Below are 17,201 nucleotides of genomic sequence, written 5' to 3'. Positions count from 1 at the left end.
ACACATGTTCCTCCTCTATATGTGCATTGAAATGTATGCAAATACGAGCAGGAGGGAGGACGGCTATCGGAATATCCCGAGCCAGCTTCTGTTTCTTTTCCCACTCACAGGCACTAGAACTTCCTAGACAATCTGTGTTTTCAGTGAGTCCCAGCTGCCAGATAGAAACCTCTTGTGTCTGCAATAGATTCGAGTTTTTTTTTCCCCTCCTTTCTTTCCTACCTCCAAAGTAAATTTGTTTACTGTAATTTTTTTTTCTCCCTTTTTTCGGAGAATTATTTGCCATAATTGGCTGTGCTGATGAAGGTCACTCCCTGCGAGGAGACTTGTCAGTCTTTAGAGATCTGATCCTTTTCAAATGCTCTCCATGCAATTAAGAAAAGCAAATGTCATTCGGAAGCTTCAGAAATGAAAATTTGTATGAACTTATTAGCATGAAGTCAACAGCGCTAGTTAAGGGCAGGTTCTCAGTGTGTGCTCTGTTCCTCTGTTGCAGAGGGATATGCACATAGAATAAGCAAATATAACCTCCATTGGTCGAACGTCAAAGCAAACAAAGGAAGGTGGCATGTCTAGAGTGCTCTAAACAACAATAGCTAGTGGTGATTAGCCATAGTGTTAGTAAGGACCAGGACCAACATCCAACCCTTGTGCACGTGTTTGCTTTCAAGACACCTGGGCCTTGTTACTTGGCTCGAGGACCTATTATACAAAAGTACCCTTGTAAAAATGTCAAAAGCCTTCCAAGACCGTCGACTAAAAGTAGACAACGACTGGATTGATTCCTGTAGATCTAATTTAAAGGTAACTCAATGTGTGCACGTCTAGACCCATACCCCGTTCCTATAACCATAGACAGGGCAGCCATTGCAGCAGATGTCAACAAGCTTGGCATTCTCCAGTATAGGTACGACAACAACAAAAAGAGCATTTATATTGTCTGGAAGACAATCAATAATACAGTACTATCAAACCAACCCCTGCAGGTGAGATATCCAGGAAGGGAATTTACTTGTAATAGGGAAAGTGTATATCTTAGGATCTGCTCCTTTGCATGAAAGTCAGCATACAAAAGACCATCAAAGCTGGTAAAAAAGGTCTGTCAACACCGTGTAAAAGAAAGGCTGATCAAAGTGAAGAACAAAGCCATTCTCACAGAGGCTGAGCAGCCTTCAGCCCGAGCCTCCGCCACAGTTTTACTGGCTGCTGTGAGCCTGGAGTGACTAGTGCTGCTTTACCCCACCAGAGCATTGTAATAACTCATGCAAATGTGGAGACTCTAGAGACAAAGAGAGGTCAAGTAAATGGCCCAGGGATTCATGTCGACAAACAATATTAGATGTAAAATGTGTACCTTTGACAGAAGTATTAATAAAGAGCTTTTGATTTTTTTTCCTTTTTTTTTGAAAACTGAAAACTAGTAATTATAGAGTGTTGGCGGAAAATTAAGTTCTGAACCAAAGGCAAAGATCGCTGATGGGAAAAATACCCACCCAACCCAATTAGCTGCTTAGAAAGAATTCTCAACATTTGCTGTTCCATTTCATTCAACAAGCCTGTGATTGACTGTGCTTAGATCTGTACAGTAAAGCAGATAAATCGACATGCCACATGCACGCGGCGCTTAATCATTTGTAATAGCCATATTTGCTTTGACACGTAATTTGCCGTATTAAGCCATTTTTCTTACTCACTGGCAATCTACTTGGCCTTTGCTTTATAAAACATGTAACAGTTTCCTTTAAATACATTTCCATGCTGATGTATGACTGCTCTTTTATTTATTTTATGGATGCCTTGCACAAAAAATAAATAAAAAATAAAAATCATGCATTTGTTTTAGTTTTTTTTTGTTATTTTAGACTTTTTTCACATTTTTGTTTCTTTCCTTTAGAACATGATTTGTCATTTGGCATTGAGGTACAGTCTAGGTGAAATAAGCAATACTAATGTTTTCTTCTTTACTTTTTTCTCTCCATCTCTTCCCCTTCCCCCTTCCTCATATCAACCCATTCCTTCCCACTGTCCAAGTAGCTACGCCGTGCATTAAAGCGATCAGTCCGAGTGAAGGCTGGACCACTGGTGGAGCGACGGTCATCATTATTGGAGATAATTTCTTTGATGGTTTACAAGTGGTATTTGGAACTATGCTGGTGTGGAGCGAGGTAAGACATACGAATCAGCAGGCTTTTGAACTGTAGCATGTATTCACCAACGAGATGTCAATAGTCAATTGATGTGTGGTATCAAGAGGCTTTATTTCAAGCTATCTTTTTATCCATGAATTCACAAGTGGTGGTGGAGCTCGGACATAACCGAGGAACGTCTAGGCCCCCTAGTGGAACACTATAACAGGCCTTTCAGCACAATTGGCCAATTAGTGTTAAAAATTACTAGGAGCAGGCACTGGTGTTGCCATATGGAGGCAATTTTCATATGAATCATGCCCTGTGGCCTTTCCTGCAAACCCAAGTCAGGGATAACTTGCAGACTATTTTGCTTCCCCTCCTTCCCCTAGAAAATCTGTAGCATGGTTTGGTCTACAGTCCATCATGAGTTTATTCTTAAATGATGTCAATTTAAATGTATATATACAGATGTAGCAGAACTGAATTTGCAGAGTAGCAGAGCTGACTTGGTAATTAGTCACAATGACCCAACCTTACAGAATGTGTCATCTTTAGGCAGTATTTTAACATGCATTAAATCAGATGACAATCTGCGTCCTATGCGTGTGAATGGGACATTTCAGAACCCGAAACATCTGTAGGAGAAAAAATTCTGCATGGATTTTTGCTGCTGTGGCGGAACTAAAAATCATCAGTGTAATAAAGTTGCACGCTACTTATTTCCACAGATTCAGCACAAAAAGTTGAGCATTAAAGGGGCACTCCGCTGCTTATCGTTTGGAACAAACTGTTCCGAATGCTGGAGCTGGCGCCGGTAGCTCGTGACGTCATTGCCCCGTCCCCTCAATGCAAGTCTATGGGAGGGGGCATGACATCCATCCCGCCCCCTCCCATAGACTTGCATTGAGGGGGCGGGGTGTGACGTCTTGCGTGGGCGGAGCTATGATGTCACAAGCTCCGGGTGCCGGCGTTCAGAACAGTTTGTTCCAAACGCTGAGCAGCACAGTACCCCTTTAAGCTGACCATACATTTTAAATGGCTGCTAGAGGAATGTTTGTTTGGTCAACTACTGTGTCTTCTGATTCCCCAATACATTACATGGGTAGAGGGGAGAAAGTCTTTGCCAGACAACTCTGGTGGCTTGTCTTCCTAAGAACAAAGGGGTCAGCCATGTTGAAATCTAACAAGTTAGACTGTACTTGCACATGTAATCTACCATTAGGAACATGCAAATTAGATGGTTGACCGCCCCTGCCAAAATTGGTGGGTTCAGTCAACTTTTAGGCCCATTTAAGGGTAAATCTGTGGCAAAAATCCAAGAAACAGACCCAAAATTCTTCTAGGGAAATAAACATCTGATATTAGTCGGTATACCCAAAGAGTTAAATAAAAAAAATCAACTATGTTACACTTAAATGAATGTCAGATGTATTGGTCTTTAAGACTTTTTTTTTCTTTATTCCCTTTTAGCTGATTACACCCCATGCCATTAGAGTCCAGACCCCACCCAGACACATTCCTGGCGTTGTTGAAGTCACACTTTCCTACAAATCCAAGCAATTCTGTAAAGGTGCCCCCGGAAGATTTGTTTATACCGGTAAGTTCCCATATTATTTACTCCTACCTATCCTACCATCCTATCGCCTGACGTACTGTGCCGATGAAATGTTGCGTAGTTGCAAATCGAGTTAATCCCTGTTCGCCTCTAATAATATTTTTCATGACGGGGCTGTGACCTCTGTATTTTCCGAGCACGAAAACGAGGTGGTGTTTTTTAAATAGGGGAGGGATGTTGTGTTGTGAGCATCTGGTTCCTATCACAGTATATTGTGTTCTCAGCCGCAGTAACATTTAACCTTCTCAGTATGAGATGTACCATAGGGCAACAAGGCCTCCAGATAATGAAAGGGGAGAGCGGTGTGATAACCAGGCGCTTTATAAAGTACTTATATCTGAAGTGCTCGGTAAATAGAAGGAGAATAAGGTCCTCTTTATTTTTCGAGGTTCTTACAGTAACAAATACTGACGGCACAGTTTCTCATTATGCTAAGAAAGGACAAACCCCAGACTATCCATTCTGTATTGCCTGCTCCATTCAACAATTATAAAGATACAATTACCTTGGGAGAATGTGGCAGTTCAGTTGATTAGCACGGTGAATTAAAAGAGTGAGTCACAAATGACATGTCCAGCTATTTTCTACAGGTCCTTTGTATTCCCAGTGCACCTCACCCTGTTGTAAGAAGGTCAAAAATTAGAGAGAGAGATAACAGTTTCCAAGCAGCTTGCACTTAAGAGAAGAATTAACAATCATTCTGTATGTAATTGCCAGTTAATAGTATATTGCCTTCTAGATTGAAGCGAATAAGTGGCGATCTACCGGCCCTAAGTAACATTGTATCAATCTTCTCTTTTACTAATCTTGCTGCAGAAGGGGGGGGGGGGGATTTCAACAATTTATTTTTTTATTTAAGCCGGAATAGATTTATTAGTAATATAGCAAGCGTTATTTAACCCCTTAACGACGCCGGACGTAAATGTATGTCCTGATGAGCTGGTACTTCACGCACCAGGACGTACATTTAGGTCCTAAGCATAACCGCTAGCATCGAAGCGATGCTTGGGTCATGCGCGGCAGGTCCCGACTGCTGATAGCAGCCAGGGACCCGCCGGTAATGGCGGACATCCGCGGTCGCGTGGATGTTCGCCATTAACCCCTCAGATGCTGTCATCAATACAGATCACGGCATCTGCAGCATCGCGGTCACTAAAATGCATGATTGGATCGCCTGCAGGCCCAAATGGGCTGAGTCCTTAAGGGGTTAAAGGGTAGAATTTGGTGGGCCGTTTTGTATTCTGTGCTCAATTGATGCTAGTTATGGGCAAATCTGTAAGGCCACTGTTTGACACTCATTTTGCTGAACATTACACAATGCATTCAATGTGAGCCCCTTTGTTTTCAATGGGGATGCCCAACAGTTTGAGTGTGCATTTCAAATATACTGGAATCAGTGACATGTCATATTATGGCCAAAAGTCCCAGCGCGACCAAGCGGTCTGATGACCCAAAGTGACAGTTGCTCTATTAAAAAATCTTTATCCTTTCAATAATTATCAGCTGCTGAAGCTGAGTTGTTGTTTTCTGTCTGGCAACAGTGCTCTCTGCTGACATCTCTGTCTGTCTCGGGAACTGCACAGAGTAGAAGAGGTTTGCCATGGGGATTTGCTTCTAAACTGGGTGGTTCTCGAGACAGGTGTCATCAGAGAGCACTTAGACAGAAAAGTCAACTTCATCAGCTCATAAGTACTGAAAGGATTAAGATTTTTTTTAATAGAAGTCATTTACAAATCTGTTTAACTTTCTGGAGCCAATTGATATATATATATATATATATATATATATATATATATATATATATATATATATAAAAAGGTTTTTTTCCTGGATAACCCCTTTAATCCTACTGAAATGGAGCTATACTGTGTTCAAAATATTACCAAAATGCATTCCAATGTGTCCCCACCTGCAGTTTCTTAGGAGAATACCTGTATAGTATGCTACCTGGTATAGCATGCAGATTCATATAGGACAATGGTCTTCAACCTGCGGTCCTCGAATGTTGCAAAACTACAACTCCCAGCATGCCCGGACAGCCGTTGGCTGTCCGGGCATGCTGGGAGTTGTAGTTTTGCAACATTCGAGGGCCGCAGGTTGAAGACCACTGATATAGGCTCTAACAAAAAAAACAGCTTTGCATGCCTCCATGTGTATCAGAGCCATACAGGGGTAAAGTATGGGCCCTACTTTTGGTCTATAGGATCCCAATGCTGTGAATTGAGACCCTGTCTGTGTGATTACACTGTATCCCAGCACAACTACACAGTGGGCGAGACTGGTGGTGATCCTGAGGGTGGCATGTGGTTCTCCGCACCTCATTTCACATTGTAATCTGCACAGGGTGGATCATTCATTGTCAGACATTGTCTAGTTCTAATCCAATTAGGTGTGGGACCCCCTCTGTGGTAATGATACAGTCCTCAAAGAACACAATCCATACACCAGGCAAAAAGATGGCAGTGTTTAATAACTGCATATTAGGGGTATCCTAATCCTTTCCAGCTATTTCTGGGTGACAACCAATGCCGCTGCTTTTATACCTCTTGAGGGTCTTCATCCCACTTTTACACAACCATTAATGCATTTAGCAAGCTGGATGACAAATCCCGCAGGAACTATACATACTTGTTCCACCCAGCTTTCCTGGAATAGATAAAAAACTACATTCATATTAAAGGGGTTATCCAGGAAAAAACTTTTTTTTATATATAGATATCAACTGGCTCCAGAAAGTTAAACAGATTTGTAAATTATTTCTATTAAAAAATCTTAATCCTTTCAGTACTTGTGAGCTGCAGAAGTTGAGTTATTCTTTTCTGTCTAAGTGTTCTCTGATGACACGTGTCTCGGGAACCGCCCAGTTTAGAAGCAAATCCCCATAGCAAATTTCTTCTACTCTGTGCAGTTCCCGAGACAAGCAGAAATGTCAGCAGAGAGCACTGTTGCCGGACAGAAAACAACAACTCAACTTCAGCATCTGATAATTATTGAAAGGATTAAGATTTTTTTAATAGAAGTAATTTACAAATCTGTTTAACTTTCTGGAGCCAGTTGATATATATAAAAAAGTTTTTTAAATAACTTCTATAAAAAAAATCTTAATCCTTTCAGTACTTGTGAGCTGCTGAAGTTGAGTTATTCTTTTCTGTCTAAGTGCTCTCTGATGACACATGTCTCGGGAACCGCCCAGTTTAGAAGCAAATCCCCATAGCAAACTTCTTCTACTCTGTGCAGTTCCCGAGACAAGCAGAGATGTCAGTAGAGAGCACTGTTGCCAGACAGAAAACAACAACTCAACTTCAGCAGCTGATAATTATCGAAAGGATAAAGATTTTTTAATAGAAGTAATTTACAAATCTGTTTAACTTTCTGGAGTCAGTTGATATACTGTGTATATATAAAAAAGTTTTTTCCTGGAATACCCCTTTAAGCAGCACTATGTGGTCTGTATACCCTGCACAATGCTTACATTTCACTTTCAGTAATAGCTCCTCTGGATCACATATGTATTTGATTTCTGGCCTGCAACACATGACACAGTTTATCTCCTATTCCACTTGAGAAACATGAGAAGTGGCCGCTTTAGAGATCTTTTGTGTGCATTCAAATGGGATTCTATCACTGACACCGCCACACAGTTTGGAGTCAATAGTCCTTCCCATCACAGGCAAGACAAACTAGCTGTCTCATAGGTCAGCGCACTTTAAACAAATAACTTGTATTCGCCGAGCAAATGACTGCTAATTACTGCCCACAAATCATAGGACTTTATTCTATCATAATTCACAGCTACTTCATTTGTTCAGACTACACTTACTGCACGCTCTGCCTGCTGCACATTGTGGCTATAGGACATATGGGTATATAAAATAAACATAAGACATATACAGCAGAAGATGTATATTGCATGAGTACTTACACCTATTTAGCTGACTGACAGAAGAAAAGCACACACACACACACACACACACACACACACACACACACACACACACATATATATATATATATATATATATATATATATATATATATATACATATAGTAACACTCATTAAATTCCATATCCCATACTGCAGGATTCCCCTACTTAATTTTAACACAGATTTGTCAAAAAATCCAGAAAATTAATGGTCGGCACTTCTGTGGTGGTGGTGCGCTAGGCAGTAAAGCCTAATAGAGAGATTACTTACTCTGTTTCTATGCTAAAGACAGGAACTAATGTAATTGCTGCAGGGACTTCTTGTTCCTAGAGGGACAATACTGTAGTAAGCAGTGATGCACATATAACTGTGTGCATCACTGGTCACTGCACATTTGCTTGGCTGGGTGGGAGAACACCTGGCAGGATGAATGTAGTAAGCAGTGATGCACACAGTACTAAGTGCAGTGCTGCTCACTGTACATGAGCCAGGATGGGTGGGAAAAAGCCGAACCTGGGTAATGTACTGTAGAGCAGAGGTCTCCATCATCATTTCAGGATTAAAATTTTTCCCCTGTTCCATTCCAATGGAGTAACTGAAAAAAAAAAAAAAAAACACAGAATGTTGGTGGGACTTGAGGACTGGGCTCATGGTACAAAGTATGCATTACTGCTTACATCAGCATGCTACCCCCTGACCTTGATGTTGTGACACTGCAGTATGTTTGGTAGCAGTTACATCTGTCCATGCCTTCCTTTTATAATCCATTTCTGGTTTCAGTTTCAAAAACAGAATCCAGAAACCTGCACATGGGAACATACCGTTAGAGGCAACTATTCAACCCTAAAACTTATGATTAGGGAGGCAAAGGTGATCAGCTTTATGATACCACTCATGAAGAAGTCATTAAACCGGTCATCTCATCCTTTCCAGTTAATCTTATAATAGGAAAGTACTGTTTTAGATAGTATGGGCATTCAGTGGGCCTAGTAGTTTTAGAGACCTAATTAATACATCCAAGTGACTGATACTACTGTACTGAACATCATGAAAATATTCACCGCTATTGTAGTAGACCATGCACCCCCAAGGGCTGCCATATTAAAGGGGTTATCCAGGAAAAAACTTTTTTCTTTTATATATATATATATATATATATATATATATATATCTCAACTGGGTCCAGAAAGTTAAACAGATTTGTAAATTACTTCTATAAAAAAATCTTAATCCTTTCAGTACTTATGAGCTGCTGAAGTTGAGTTGTTCTATTCTGTCTAAGTGCTCTCTGATGACACCTGTCTCGGGAACTGTCCAGAGCAGAAGCAAATCCCCATAGCAAACCTCTTCTACTCTGTGCAGTTCCCGAGACAAACAGAGGTGTCAGCAGAGAGCATTGTTGCCAGACAGAAAAGAACAACTTAACTTCAGCAGCTGATAATTATTGGAAGGATTACATTTTTTTAAATAGAAGTAAGTTACAAATCTGTTTAACTTTCTGGAGCCGTAAAAAAAAAATTTGTCTGAACTACCCAACTACTCTCAAGTCAGGGGGGTAAGTTCAGTGGACCCAATGGTGCCAGAGACCCAATGAATGTATCCAAGTGACTGATACTACTGTATTGAAAACATAATGAAAATATTCACCTCCATTGTAGTAGAACTTCCCCTCCAAGGGCTGCCATATTAATGCTATCCAACTAGAAAAGTATATGTTTCGCATTAAAAAACTTCTCGTCTCGACGGCCCCCCAGTTAATCCTTTTAGAGCACTCCTATGTAAGAGACAGCTTTAAATATCATTGAGCTCCCCTAAAATTGCTGTCCCGAGCACGTTGCCTGGCCAAGATTTGTGTTTTGTAATTATAGCTCTGCGGCATTATTTTCTAGATCTCCAGTATTATGTGTGTCCTGCAATGTCTTTTGTTGTGAACCTGACCAGTCTGCAGCTGTTCATTTGCTGTTTCTCTATTGGCAACACATAGATCAAGCTGACAATGGTATATTACTTGTCTGCATGAAATATTAAAAGAATTGGTGCCCTTTTGTTTGTTGCCTTTTAACCAAACATCTCCAAAAAGGGCACCGGGGACAATTTAAAATCCCAATAACTATGTATCTACCAATATGCAAAAAAAAACAATTTGCAGTGAGTGATTTGTGGTGTGAAGTACATGGCTTGATACAAATGGTTAGATTGATTTTTTTTATTTTCTTGATATTTTTGTCCTTGTCCCCCTCCCCGCTTCTATGCCTCAGAGGAGGTCTGAGGAATAAGACATAGCATTCGTGCTATTGCACAAGCAGACTATTTGTCCTAATCAGTGACACGCATTTACTAGAATTGCTTAAAATGAACTATACCTCATAAAGAAATCGCACATTTACAGTGTCCCATTCATCATCGGAAAATTGAGGGCCAGTAAACTTTTCTGTTCCTCCGGCGGGATCGTAGACATGCATCAAAATGTTAAAAAATGATTGGTGAGAGGGAACTGTCTGCCATTTATCAAGGAAAGGAAACATTATTTGCTAATTTTCCAAGCTAGTCGGTGACAGGGTGCTTCGTCTTTGAACCCATAGTGACCAACATAGCCTTTTTGTTATTAGTACAAGTCAAGCGCTTTTTGGCTGTTGCTAACAAGACACATTTGTCTATCACGCTTTTATTTTTTTTATTATTTCCCTGACTGTGTGGTTTGCTGTGACCAAGAGACTCTATCTCTATTTCACGATAGGATGCTGTATTTTATTTATTTTGCGACTTTTGGTAACTCTGGACCACTGATAAATCAACTACTTTTGAAGTCAAGGTGAAGTTATCGACTTGGCTACTCCAAAACTGACATAATGTAGACAGTCATTTGTCTTAAAATAAGGACAAAGAGGTCATTTCTGCTCCAATCAATACGAGCTCGGATCATTTTGGGATCAAATATCTATATCTCGTATTTTGTTCTTGTGATTAACAAAGTTTGATGGATCTTAGACTTTTTTATGGAGGTCCGTGTTGAGTGTCAATTTTTTTAGTTATCCTCAGGATAGATTAGGTCTAGTAAGGTTATGTAAGGTAGCAATGGATGGACTTTAGCCTTCATATACTCTTTGTGCAACCAAAATCATTTTAGGCAGGTTTAGTAAGTCTTTCAACCAATAGAACCAAGTTATCATTGGTCAAACCCATTGTTTTATCAACTTAGATACACCAGTTATTACTCCGACTAGCCAAGGTCTTTCTAGCCATTGTGTCTATGGGCCATTGTTATTTGTATTAGATTATTACTGATGTATAAAGGCTTGAATGCAGTATGTAGAACCTGTTCTAGTCCTAACATGAGTTTCTTTAAGAAGTTTGACATATTGGGGTTTATTTACAAAAAGTGGAGTGTAATTTTCTTTGTGGGTTTTGATTTCCAACAGGTATTTTACCAAGGTATTTACAAAGGTTTCCCTACATTTTGCACTTTTCCCTACATTTGCTTTTTTTTACAACTGTTCTGATCTGTCTGGTTTTCCTCAGCTCAAATCCACCACATTTTCTGTGGAAATCTTAGTAAATATGTTGGGATTTTTCAAAACTGTCGGGGACACGCCCCTTTTGTCGGGACAAACGCCCACTTTCTCCAGTGACCACGCCCCCTTTCCGGGTTTTTCTTGTAAGATGGAGGGTTTAGTTAATTTTGGTCACAAATTGTGTTGCATTGGAACGTGCGACACTATTTAGGCGCAAAACCTGACAAAAAATGTGTCGGGATCGAGTTAAATAAACCCCATTGTCTTGTCCTCTAACAGAGTTGCATAGATACTTGGAGACTAGGAAGGTTATTTTTCTTTCATAGTGGGTCAAATGTTAACAAGGCAAGTGTATTTCTATTCATGTTCAGGGGCGGACTGACCGGATGTCGTCCGTAGGCCCGGCTGGGAAAAGGGCCCGCTGTCCGCCACTTCTGATATAAAATATAAAAAAAAATGTTTTCTTTATTTTTTTAAATAGCCGAGCCTGACACAGGGAAAGGGCCCTCCGCGGCCACTAGGTCTGTGCGGCACCGATGTCAGAGCCAGGCCCGAAGCTGTTACAGTTATTCCGCTCCCAGACAGCCACTGTTGTGGCGGGCCTTTAAGAGAACTGCAGTGGTTGCCTGGGAGAGGTACTTAGGTCACATGAACTTCACACCTAAGCACGGCAGTGCCGGAGTTCATTGCTGCCGCCGAAGACCAAAACTCACTGCACAGAGCCCTGCTTGTCCTGAGTGCACAGAGCCCTGCTTGTCCTCAGTGTACAGAGCCCTGCTTGTCCTCAGTGTACAGAGCCTTGCTTGCCCTCGGAGTACAGAGCTCTGCTTGTCCTCAGTGTACAGAGCCCTACTTGTCCTCAGTGTACAGAGCCCTGCTTGTCCTTGGTGTACAGTGCCCTGCCGAAGAAGCGCCCTGATCTCTCTGCCGGCTTTCTCAGCCAGCATCTGCATGGACCCAAAAATAAGCTAGCCTGGCCAGGTGGGTGGGTGGCTTATGAATTGTATAGTTGTATGCATCTTCTACCTGCCTTTCACCGCTCCCTACTTGATGGCACAGTCTAAGATATCAGTTATATGTGAAATATAACTTAGATTTCTCAGACTGTGCCATCATGTAGGGGGCGGTGAAAGGCACGTAGAAGATGGGAAAGGCTTCCCAGCAGCACAGAGTATTTCTGGCAGGAACTGTAGAAATACTCTGTGCTGCTGTGCTATTTCAGTAAGAAATCTAAGAGGCCTTAGCCTCATCCAAGCAGGGGGCAAAAAAGGAAAAGTATGTGGCTTATGAATGGACTAGTTGCTATTTTCTACCTACCTTTCACCGCTCACTATATGATGGCACAGTCAGAGATATGAGTTATATATCTGACTGTGCCTTTATGTAGTGAGCGGTGAAAGGCAGGTACTCCGCTGGAAAACTTTTTTACTTAAATCAACTGGTGCCAGAAAGTTAAACATATATGTAAATTACTTCTATTAAAAATGTTTTATCCTTCCAGCGCTTATTAGCAGCTGTATAATGCAGAGGAATTTCTTTTCTTTTTGAATTAATTTTCTGTCATGACCACAGAGCAGGAGAAATTCCCCATAGCAAACATATCCTGCTCTGGACATTTCCTAAAATGGACAGAGGTGTCAGCAGAGAGCACTGTGGTCGTGACAGAAACAAAAAATCCAAATAGAAAAGAATTTCCTCTGTAGTATAAAGCCGCTAATAGGTACTGGAAGGATTAAGAATTTTTTTGTAGAAGTAATTTACAAATTTGTTTAACTTTCTGGCACCAGTTGAATTAAAAGAAAAGTTTTCCACTGGAGTATCCCTTTAAGGTGAGTGGAGGCTGGAGCCAAGTTGGACTGGGTATCACAGACAGAGATCCCTAGTTGGCACAAAAGGAGGAGGATAGTTCAGTGTATTTAGGCGCTTTGTGTAGTTAAGGTGATTGGCATTGCCATCCCTCAAAGTACACCATAGGTGGGGCCAGGGGTGGAATCTTCCTGGGGGCCCTGAGTGGTGTCATTCTGCCTCTATTCATGTTACACTAGACTTAGCCTGTAGCCTATATACTATAGCCTATATACTTAGCCTATCATCATAAAACCTTTCTATGCTGAGTAATGGCTGAGAATCAGGCTGAGACAGGACATTGTTCTAAACCCTATACTCAAGGTCTACTCAGTGTTCTTCAAATGAAGCATAGGTTATGTTTACTTGGGATCACAAAGACATGTTTGTATATTTTTATATTTTCCATAAATGCTGCCACCAGTCTAGCTTCCTAGCTAGCTTCAGCCCTTTGTGTTGAGGATCTGTTCTACAGCTCTGATATAACCTGACATTAGCATCTGTTTCAGATATTGTATTACATGTTGCCAAAAGGCACGGTGTTCACTGTAAAGTCAGTGCAACTGATAGCCCGTTTTTATTACTTGGTGTTCCGTACCTGCGGGGCTGGGATTGGTAGATTTGCTAGCGCCATAATAAGCTATAAATGAACATCATGTGTCCGAAGTGTAAACATAATTGTTTGAGCACAATACAATAGCCATCCACCAGGAAATTCCTTTGTGTAACAGGAAAATCGAGCAGTTACCTTTCTTTCTTTACTTAGTGTCACATGACATTTCCATGATTTAGTGATTGTCCCTTTCAATGATATAACTGTCTTAGGCATCAAGTCTACATCAAGCCATCTCTACTAGGAACATGTAAGGCTTCCCAGTCTGCTTCTATTCTGCTCCCGGTCACAGTCATTCATATATAAGTGTGTGTATACACCAAGTCTTCAACAGCTTAGACTCAACTTCCCCCAGCATCACTCAAGTTGTCCATGACAGGAGAGGTTCTCGGGCCAAATGTCAATCACTCCTTGGCAGTGCATTCATTTATTTATGCAGCTCGGCAGGTTAGCCGATTATAGGTTGCTGCTTTAAGCCAGGCTTAGACCCAAAGTTTCCACTTCCCATTCCTGAGTAAACATCTGATTTTTTTCCGAGAGACATTGTAAAATCTATGGTCAGTTTTACAGCCTCTAAAACATAAGGTCATCCTTCGAATCTCTGTAGGTGGCCATAAACATTAGGTTGATGTTTGAACAGCCATTGAAAAAGAGAGTCTGATTATTTCACCAACACATTTTACCCCCTATTTATCCATTACCGTCATTTATCATTAAATATGATCAGGGACATTAGGCAATAGAAGGAACAACATTCCTGGGAGTATTCCTTTTGCGAAAGATCGTTCTTGGACAAACATGGCTGACTTAATTTCAGATGAAGATGATTGGTCAGATAAAAATAATAGTTTGTTGGTCGACCATTCTATGCAGCTTCAGTCTAAAGTGTATGGGGGAATTATGGTGGAAGAGATAAGTTTGTCCATTTAGGTAATGATAGGTCAATTCCCATTTATATTCTTCAGTGTAAACCAATGTTTCGTAACTAGTGTGCCTCCAGCTTTTGCAAAACAACAACTTCCAGCACGCGGGGGACAATAGTTGGAAGCACACTAGTTGGGAAACACTGGTGTAAACAGTACCACTATCACCATACAGAAACATCTAAACAGGTCTGACAGTACTGGAGATGCTCAGGTCATTATTACAAATAGTCCTTGTCGGTCTGATCTGTGACTAGCTTTACAACTAGACCAGTGGTCTCCACCATTAGTATAGTAGTTGGAGTAGTTGGAAGACCACAGAACTAGACAATGCCATTGTCATTGGTAGGGTTGCTACTCCCCCAGCTTTGTAAGATCTCATAGCTCCCCGTTGCTTCCAATTAGGGACTAAAACCACAAGGGCCCAAGACTCTCAACCAGCGTCAGCTAGATGGGGAGTGTTTACAGCCCCTAAAAATACCATTTTACTTGGAAATTAACGTATATTATTTTGGCACTGCCCATAAGGATCAAAGGTTTCCAAAGACCCTACCGTCTAAAGAAAGCCTTTCTTCAAAAGGTACAGTTCCCAGCTCGCATGTCAAATGGAACACAATAGGATCAAATCCTCTTTTACATTTTTTACACTAAATAGGTTGTAATAGCCTGTAGGTTGTAGACTTAGTAAGTCAAGGATATTAGTGCTGCTTCAACAAGCAAGGCTGACTCCAAATGAATAATGCCTTCAGCCCCTCCATGCCTTTTGTGTTCCCTACGCACCTCACTATGCTCGGCTTACCCTGCCGAGTCCTGTGATTGAAATTCATTGCCAAATTTATTGAGAAATTAATGAGAAAAGCTGCAAAGTATTGACTTTGAGAGGAAAACACAACTCATCTTGAATGAGGAGGAAAATGCAGCAATAATTTAGCCGCTATTGATTTTGCCCTGTCCATGTATTGATCTTCATTTTACAATATTAATTTGCACCTGCGATCGGCTGCAAAGGGAACTGATTTCATTTCTTGGCGGTGTTAATGTACAAAGCATTAGGTGCTCTTAAGATCCTGTTCTACAACGCGCCACGTGAAAAAAAAAAAAAAAAGGAATTTCCCCTTCCTCAATCTATACACTTGTTACCGAAATAGAATAAAAATTTATTTCATTCTTCTTTTAGATATTTATATATTTCTTTTTTTCCAACTGACAAAATATTAAAGTTGAGCCTTTGTGAAATGTATACCACTTCATAGCCCCATAGGCTGTATTTCATCTGTGCGGGGAACTATCTGCAACATGAGATTCCGACCACTTCTCATCATCATGCCCACATTGGTTCAAAGTTCATGAAATTTCTATGAGCATCGATCTCCACTCATTGATTTTTTTTTTCCAGCAGATCTTTGAAATTTTAATTTCCCAAGCATCTGAATTTCTTATAGATGAAATGCACTTGGTGGAGACAGTTGATGATAAAGTGAAGGACTTAGCATTATGTTTAAGTTTTTTTTTTCTTATAAGTGGGATAGGATAAAGGGGGTGGGAGTGGTGGGGTGGGCAAAAAAGACATTTTGTGAGATTGTAGATTGTAGCATCCGTTATGTTTCAAAGTGCATGGACCCAGAGATATCCCACAGTTTGTTTTCAGTAGCGACGTGTTTTTATTTATTTATTATTTTCTTTAAAGTCCTTTTTGAAATCAAGGCCATAGAGAGGACCATGGGAATAAAGAGACGTTCTTTAGCAGCCAGTCATTTGAACACAGCAGTCTTTAACACCTGGTCAAGTTCACCTACTTACTTATCAGTAGGACATTTAATAACCTCAAGGTGATATAATTGCTATTGGCATCTGTCCCCCCTGGATTTTGGCGGTTAATGTGTAAACTACTTGTCAGCAAATAGCACTTTGTCACTGAAATCGCTAACACCCTCTAGAGGAATGTCTCTGAATTGAGCAATTTAATTTGACTTTATTTAATTTTTACCCATTACAACCTGCGTTTATCCAATCAGGTGGCAGACCCAAGACTCCTTCGAGTCCGAACTACGCGTTAGATCGGGAAAACAAACAAACAAAATGCTCCGTTGTGTTTTATTTAACACCCCCTCCCCCTGTTTTTTTTATTTGTTAATTGATGCTCTCCCTTGTCCCTTAAAAGGGATCTGCAGATGTTCTTATTATGTAGTTATGCCTCTAATGTGAAAAACTACCTCATTACCAGGATCTGTTCGTAACCAGAAAATTACTGCATTATGACAAATGCCTGATCGGGAAGTTACAGGAAGATGGTCATTATTGAAATGAAAATGGAACTGGTTTAATGGCTGCAACCAGCAGCTGGAATAGAGCAAATGAATGCCTTCCTGTTATTATTATGGTAGTCAGGGTTTTCTGTCAGGAGGAAAATGTGTGTCAGCTCCAGATTCCTTATATCTCTTTTGCTGGCTGCACACTTGCTAAAACAATAGCGTGTCAGTGCTAAAAGAAGCTTGCTTCCTGCATTACAGATTTTTCCCTTCTATTTCCAACCACGCAGCTAAATGGAAGGATGGGAACCTCTGTACAATGGCTCGAGAGCAACATTTGCACAAGCAATTCATAGTTACAAATTTGCTTAGTAGTATCTCAAGTGTAG

General features: G+C 40.7%; 1 protein-coding gene across 23 annotated transcripts in view; it reads left to right on the top strand.

Moving 5' to 3' along the window:
- EBF3 (EBF transcription factor 3) overlaps positions 1-17,201 on the top strand; it is a 160,392-nt gene that overhangs the window by 114,810 nt on the left and 28,381 nt on the right. For 15 of the 23 annotated variants that reach the window (XM_056528930.1, XM_056528928.1, XM_056528935.1 and 12 more), the window contains exons 9-10: positions 2,032-2,165; positions 3,600-3,726. In XM_056528930.1, the coding sequence (XP_056384905.1) occupies positions 2,032-2,165; positions 3,600-3,726 (261 nt within the window). The remainder of the gene's footprint in view (positions 1-2,031; positions 2,166-3,599; positions 3,727-17,201) is intronic. The other 8 variants (XM_056528929.1, XM_056528936.1, XM_056528934.1 and 5 more) reach the window with 1 other exon arrangement.

The sequence above is a fragment of the Hyla sarda genome, chromosome 7 (genome assembly GCF_029499605.1).
Source record: "Hyla sarda isolate aHylSar1 chromosome 7, aHylSar1.hap1, whole genome shotgun sequence".
In the NCBI taxonomy this organism is placed as follows: Eukaryota; Metazoa; Chordata; class Amphibia; order Anura; family Hylidae; genus Hyla; species Hyla sarda.
Note: the sequence above shows the minus strand (reverse complement) of the source record. Positions and strands in the feature narration are given on the sequence as shown.